The sequence below is a fragment of the Chrysochloris asiatica genome, unplaced genomic scaffold, assembly GCF_000296735.1.
Source record: "Chrysochloris asiatica unplaced genomic scaffold, ChrAsi1.0 scaffold00032, whole genome shotgun sequence".
NCBI lineage: Eukaryota > Metazoa > Chordata > Mammalia > Afrosoricida > Chrysochloridae > Chrysochloris > Chrysochloris asiatica.
In genome coordinates, this window is record NW_006408550.1 from 6,379,112 (window position 1) to 6,387,287 (window position 8,176).

The 8,176-nt window shown below is 37.5% G+C and overlaps 1 protein-coding gene across 1 annotated transcript in view; it reads right to left on the bottom strand.

The window, feature by feature from the left end:
• Positions 1–8,176, bottom strand: part of DOCK4 (dedicator of cytokinesis 4) — a 360,754-nt gene that overhangs the window by 335,730 nt on the left and 16,848 nt on the right. The window contains exon 4 of the mRNA XM_006859354.1: positions 107–203. Coding sequence (XP_006859416.1) covers positions 107–203 — 97 coding nt within the window. The remainder of the gene's footprint in view (positions 1–106; positions 204–8,176) is intronic.

Here is an 8,176-nt window from a genome sequence, read left to right on the forward strand (position 1 = left end):
CAGTTGAAATTGAATCTGCAGCATTTAGCCAAAACAACAATTCACATTTGGGTATTTCTTAAAGCAATTCTCTATCTGAATAATTATGTCAATAAATGCTACTTACGACATAGAGTTGTTTCCACATGGTGCCCCAGTCTCTCAATGTTGATGTCATTTCTGTGATAACTGAGTCTTCAGTGGGAATAATCATTTCAAATTGTCTGTAAAATTAAGAAAGAAAAACAAAATATATATGCAAATATCAAAGAAAATAACTGTGTTTTTAAAACCCTAGTACATAACTTTGCAATGAATAGATTCTGCATGAGCACAATGAAGTGTTCTGGAGTTTACATTCTTTGCAATGCTATCCATAATTTGTTAAGATGCACATAGTTGAAAGTCTTTGCAAAGTAAATAAAACCCATGCAAATATCTTTCCAGGTATTCTCTGCTTCCAGCCAACATCCATTTGAGATCTCTCACTCTAAGTCCTCTTCTGAATCTGACTTTAATTTCTGGCAGTTCCCTATCAATGTACTGCTGCTACCATTTTTAACATATGTTCAGCAAAAAATTTCCGTACATGTGAGATTAATTATATTATTAGATAATGTTTGTATTCTGTTGGATCACCTTTTCTGGAATGTGCACAAATATCAGTCTCTTCTAGTTAGTTGGCCAGATAGCTGTCTTCCAAATTTCATGGCATAGACTAAGGAGTACTCTCAGCTTTGCATCCTTTTGTGGAAACACCTCAATTGGTATTCAATCAATTTCAGGAGCCTTGTTTTTCAATAATGCCTTGAGTGCAACTTGAATTTATTCCTTTAATGCCACACAAGTTTTTGATCATATGTTATCTCTTGAAATGGTTGAACATTGACCAATTCTTCTTGGTACAGTGACTGTGTGTATCCCTTCCAGCTTCTTGTGATGCTTGGTGCGTCACTCAATATTTTGTCCATAGAATCCTTCAATATTGCAACCAGAGGTTTGAATTTTCTCTTCAGTTTTTCCAGCTTGAGAAATTCCAAGTGTTTTCTTCCCTTTTGTTTTTATTCAAGGTCTTTACACATATTATACTTTACTGTGTGTGCAAGACCTGCCCTTTGAAATCTTCTCTTCAGCTCTTCTGCTTCATTACTTCTTCTACTTACTTTTGCTACACCAGGTTTATGAATAAGCTTGAGTCTCTTCTGACATCCATTTTGGTCTTTTCTTTCTCTTCTGTCATATTAATGACCTATTGCCTTCTTCATAAACAATGTCCTTAATGTCATCCCACAACTTGTTTCATTTTGGGTCATTAGCATTCAGTGAGTAAAATCTATTCTTGAGATGGTCTATAAATTCGGTTGGGTTCAAGGTTGTATTTTGTCTCTCATGAACTTGTTGAAATTTTCTTTAGCTTCAATTTGAATTTGCATATGAGCAATTGATGGTCTTTCTTACAGTTGGCCCATGCCATTGTACTGACTGATTATACTGAATTTCTCCATCATCTTTTTTCACAGATGTAGTTCGTTCATTTGATTCCTGTGTGATCCATCTAGCATGGTCCACATGTATAGTTGTTGTATCTGTTGTTGAAAAAAGGTATTGGCAGTGAATAAATTGTTGTTATTGCAAAATTTTATCATGCTATCTGTGGCATCATTTCTATTGCCAAGGCCATATTTTCCAACTACCACTGTGGGTTAATGCGTGAGACTGCAAAGTCATTTAAACTGCAAGGTCAGCAGTTCAAGCTTACCAGCTGCTCCTCAGAAACCCTATACAGGGTCGCTATGGGTTGGATTCGACTCAACAGCACTTAACAACAACAACAAACAATTCTTCTATGTTTTCAACTTTCACATTCCAATTACTAGTAATTATTCAATTCATCTCAATTGCATGTTTGATCAATTCCAGACTGCAGATGTTGGTAAAAATCTTCAATTTCTTCATCTTTGACATTAGTTGTTGTTGTTGTGATGCGCCGTGGTGTCGGTTCCAACTCATAGTGACCCTGTACAGGGTTTCTGAGGCTGTAAATCTCTATGGGAGCAGAAAGCCTCACCTTTCTCCCAGGGAACAGCTGGTAGTTTTGAACTGCTGACGTAAAGGTTAGCAGCCCGATTCGTAACCACTATGCTATCAGAGCTCCTTTGGCACCAGTAGTTGGTGCATATATTTGAATAATAGTAATATTAATTGTTCTATCTTGTAGGTGTTGTAGATGTATGGATATTATCCTATCACTGATAGCATAATATTTCAAGGTGGATTTTGAAATGTTCTCTTCTGGCAATGAATGCTATGCCATTCCTTTTCACTTCGTCATTCTGAGCATAGTATACCATATGACTGTCTGCTTCACACAACTCACTAATAACTAGTATATCAATCTTGGTGTGTTCCATTTAATTTTTTGATAACTTTCAGTTTTTATACGTTCAAACTTCGCACATTGCATGTTCTGATGACTAATGGATGTTTGCAGATGTCACTTTCCATCTTGAGTCATGCCATATCAGAAAACTAAGGTTATAAAATGTGGGAATTCTAGACTACTTAATTGTGTTCAAACAAAATCTGTATATAGACCAAGAGGCAGTCATTCAAACAGAACAAGAGGATACTATGAGGTTCAAAATTAGGTAAACTGTGTGTCCGAGTTGTATCCTTTCACCATATGTATTCAATCTGTATGCTGAGTAAATAATACAAGAAGCTGAACTATATGAAAAAGAACATGGCATCAGGATTGGAGGAAGACTAATTAATAATCTGAGATATGCTGGTAGCTACAACTTGGCTTTTGAAAGTAAAGAGGACTAGAAGAAGATAGTAATGAAAATGAAAGATTACATTCTTCAGTATGTATTCCACCTCAACATAAAGAAAACAAAATACTTCATCATGATTAATGCTGAAAAGATTGAAGTTGTCAAGGATTTCATTTTACTTGTATCCAAAATTGATGTCCATGGAAGCAACAGTTAAGAAATTAAAGAGTATACTGCATTGGGCAAACTGGCTATAAAAGACTCTTTAAAGCATTAAAAAAAAAAAAATGTCACTTTAAGAACTAAGGTGTGCCTAACTTAAGCGATGGTATTTTCAATTTTCTCATATGCATGTGAATCTGGACTATGAATAAAGAAGACCAAAGAAGTGATAAATTTGAATTATGATATTGTTGATGAACATTAACTATATCATAAACTGCCAGAAGAATGAATAAATCTGTCTTAGAAACAATGATGGTGAAACTTTCTCTCAAATACATTGGATATGTTGTCAGGAGGGAACAGACCTAGGAGAAGTACATCAGGTTTGGTAAAGAAGAGGATCAGCAAAACAGAGGAAGACCCCGAACAAGATGGGCTGACACAGTGGCAGCAATAATGGGCTCAAACATAACAATCTGACGATGGTACAGGACTGGACAGCGTTTCCTTGTGTGGTACATAGGGTCACATGGATTTTGAACAAACTCAATGGCTAATAAGACAGCAACGACAACAGATAAAGCAGGAAAGAAAGTTTCCTCATCAATGTTCAGTTCTGCACACCAGAACTGGATTTTGAGCTTGTGTGAAGATGGCTATGTGGATTCTGACAGCACAATACCAAAATAAGCACCAACTGCATCCGGACAAATTTTCACAGTAGGTAGTGAAGACAAAACAATATCTGAAAAGTTCTGTTCCAGCGATAGTTTGACCACTAGGCAGCAACTCATTTAACCTCTCGAGCTCCAAACCGTTCTTCTGTAAAATGAGGTCACGAGGTTATATAAAATCTGAAGTGACATTTGCCTTTTAAGTGCTATGATCACATGATTCAAAGTGAGTGTTACACTTGTTCACACATCAGGATAGGATGGCTGCACAGAGCCAACATCCAGACTAGCTCAATGTGCTAAATAATTTGATACGAAGGTCCTGAATAAACACTCAGATGCTGACATTAACACTCACTTTCAATTATTTGTAAATAGGGCCATGAGAAATGATTACCACAAACAGAAATGTTATCATGCATTGTAGAACTTATCAAGGACTTAGGAGATCAGCAATATTTCAATATCCATTCCAGAATGTTCCTCTATATGATTAATGTAATAGTCTTCCAATTTCCTTTCTAAGAGCAGGATATTTATTTGGAAAATACTCACCTCAACATCTAGTAGAGCACTTATAGTGTTCTTGAAGTTGAGATACATAAGAAGAAACAGGGGATAATGGAAGATTTAATTTAATTTGTCCTCTGTAGCCTATCTTTGGAGTCCTGGTAGGGCACAGTAGGATAAATACTGTACTGCTAACTTCAAGGTTGGTCTTCAAACCCACCAGCAGCACCTCGGAAATCTTAAAAGCAACAGTAATAGCATCATATGTTTAAGGTGCTCTGGTGGTGCGATGGTTAAGCATTTTGCTGCTAACCAAAAGGTTGGTGGGTTTAGACCTTCTCAGTGGCTCCACAGGAAAAAGACCTGGATCCTACAAAAACTGTTGTTGTTGTTGTGTGCTGTAGAGTCAGTTCTGACTCATAGTGACCCTCTCTCTACTGGATGTCCAAGGATTTAAATGTTTGTGAGAGCAGAAACCTTATCGTTTTCCAGTAGAGCAGCTCATGTGCTCGAACTGGAGACTTTATGGTTCGCAATCCAGTGTTTACCTTGTGGAACCTTTACACTCCCCTGTACTGATTACAGCCTAGAAAGCCCTGTGGGGTAGGTCTACTCTGTCACATGGGGTCACTAGGAGTAGAAATGGATGATGCAGCACCTAATGCCACCAATAATATTGTATTACCTTTGGCATACAATAATCTTTTTCTTATCGCTGGGTTCTTTTTAAAACTTCTTTTGCTTTTTGTGCAGATTAAACTGGTTAACTGGTTTATACTGCCATGGCGCCTCAAAAAAATGTTACATCTGTAATGATGGAGAGTGGTTTTCTTGATTCAAGTGCATTTTTCTCAAAGACAACATCTAATACGGAGATGCTAGCAGCACACTAGATGTGGAGCCAGTTATTTAGAAGATCAAGGGAAAATCATTTCTGAGCATGCAGCTAATAATTGCACTGCAGTCCCTTTCTGATGTTCTGTCCAAAGTGTGCACAAATGCCACTTGTAACGTTTTCTTGACAGCAAGTCTAAGAAAGGAAATCTTTTGTGTATTTCTTTAACAGTGGAGCCTCATTCTCCTCATTTCATACTATGGCACAAATGCCTGCCCTGGGAATAGTTTTCCTTCTATCTAGAGCTTAAATATAGATGAAAATATGAAACTAGGATTTAAAACTAAAAATAAAAGTAAATATTATTAACAGTGGCATAGACAGAACCTTGCCACTTCAAATGGCAGTATATTTCTTTTGCTTTTGGAGTTGGTGTAATTTAAATGAATATTTGAAGATAGAGGTTATAAAAAAAATCCTAAGTAAGGTCAAACAGGGAACAATTAATTTCCAGAAAATTTAGACATGCTACTTAACATTTAAAAGCAACATAACCTTAGTAAGGAACTAGATAATATGTAAGAGGCCTCAATGTTCACAAACTATAATTTAAACGAAGGACCCTGTCACTCCTATTTGCTCTAAAGACCTATGGGGTGGGTTGTGGGTAGGAAGAAACATAAAGGCAATTCCAACTTTGGGGGCTGATTTGTTTTTGTTTTTTTCTCCACCAAAATGTAAAATTTCCAGTAGCACAAAATTGCCATGTCAGGCAAGGTAACTCGTTACGATTCGTCATGTTGTGGTTGCTGTCAGATGCTCTCCAGTCACTTCTGACTCATGAGAACCCTGCGCACAACAGAACCCAATGATGCCTAGTCCTGCATTGTCTTCATGATTGTTGCTGCTGTCACTGTGTCAATCCATGTTGTTCGAGATCATACCAACACCAAATTAAACATTCAAATAGCCTGTCGTAAGCAATCACCCCAAAGTCATAATTTGTTCAGATCATAGGATGTACTTTGTAGTTTCTCATCCTGGTGGGCCATCAGACTGCTAACCCCCTCCAAGTTAGACATGCAACAGCACTATCCCAAAGAGATTCTTCTCTGTGAAAGTAATCATCTAGCATTGTTGTCACAGGTGTTGGGTATCATGGAACTGACTTCAACTAGTAATGACCCCATGTAATAGCACAGAACTGCTTCCATAAGGCTTTCTTGGCTGTAATCTTCATGAATTCCTGGTATGGCGCTGCAGGGTCAGCACTGAACTGCGTACCACATGGTCGGCAGTTCAAATCCACCAGCTGCTCCTTGGAAAATCTATACAAGGTTGCTATGAGTTGGAACTGACTCCATGGCATTTAACAACAACCTTTTGAAAGCTGAGCGAAGTCACTAATAATAACTCCTAATAACCTTTACAGTCTCTATATAGTTGCCTATCCTAGATATTTTTATGTAAGTGGGACCACACAATATGGTTTTACATCTGACTTATTTCATTGAGTATAATGTTCTCAAGGTTAATTCAGGTAACCATCACCTGATAAAATAGGACTCCAAATGTTTTTAGGCTAAAATTTCTTTTATACATGCAGTTCCAAGTAACCATCACCTGGTAAAACAGGAATTCAAATGTTTTTAGGCTAAAATATCTTGTCTATATACAGTTCGAAAATCTAAAATATTTCATAATTATATATGTAGTATATATATATGTATCTATATTTTAACTAAGGTATGGTTCTACCCCAAACTCTCTTGCTATCCAATTCTCATCATGCCCATGGAACCTGGTGTCAGGTGGTTACCCTCAAGCAAGTCATAAATGTACACAAACAAATTGAGACACCTTTATCCACATTGATATTTCCTTGGGACTCAAATCTTCATCATTCACTGATTAAGACAAAAAACTGTGGCCCAGAGAGGTGGGGCTTGATGGTGGCTAGGGTGGAGGTGCAGTGAAGTTCACCGTCAGCAATACCACAGAACTCCAGGCAAAAGAGATTCAAGGCAGAGCTCCAAAACTCGGAACCACATAGCTAGGAATATTTTAAAAGTTTGAAGGCTTATAGCTAGTGAAATTTGAAGTGGAAGCAAGAAATCACGTACTTTTGAATTTGCCAGGCTTGGAGGCCCAGAGCCAACAACTTGGGGGAGACCAAATGGCAAAACCAAGTGGAGGAGCAGACACCACCACAGAAAGACACCACGGGAACCTCAAAGCAAAGGTGGACAATACACTTTGTCAGTTTTGCTTTGTTCTATTTTTTCTTATTTTTGGGGTTATCTACTCATTGGCCCCGGATTGTTTGTACACCTCCATTTTGGTGACTAGAGGGGGTGCCTGAGTGAGTAACAAAACATGCTGAAAATTAAATTAAACCCTGAGGTACAGCATAACAACCAACAGTGGAATCTTGAAATCTTTCCAGCAGCTTTGAAGGAAAGAAGCTAAAAGAGGACATTAAAGTCATACTCATATTAGGCTACAGACTTTCTTTTCTTTTCTCCCTCCCCTCATTACAATATTCAGTCTAGTTTTGTTTTTGTTTTGGTGTTTTTTTCTGTTGCTGTTTTATGCTCCCCTTTCTACTTTTGGGGGATTCTTTTTGTCCCTACATTACCCAAGTACAGACAGCAGCTGCTGCCATATGGTCAAGCTACAATCACACTCTATAAAACACCAAAATCCAGGGAAGAACCAATACCAACTGCCATATACCAGGAGTCAGACAACACCTGTGAAAGTTACTCTGAGTTAAGCAATAAGAAGAGTGAAAAGGGAAGTCCACATCCTTATCACATCTACCTGGATGCAATCAGAAACCATAAAAAATACCAAAACACATACTCAATTAAGTATTAAGGCCACAGATAAACACTAAATATGTCCAAGAAGCAAGAGCAGAAGACCATATCAGCACATGTCCAGATACAAGATAAAATATCTGAGAAAAATGACCTCGAGGTAGACCTGGACTACATTTGGAAGAAGGGCAGGCCTTGGAAATGCCTGAGAAGGAATTAAGAAAAATGATTATAAAATGTTTCAAAACACTTTACAATAGAGTTGAGAAAAATAAGGAAGAAGTCAGGAAAGCACTACAGGAACAATAAAATAAGATAGATACAGCATTGGAAATAATTCAAAACCTACAGACAGGTCCAAACAATCAATAATAAAATATCAGAAATAGACAATACTCTGAAAGGGCAAAGGAG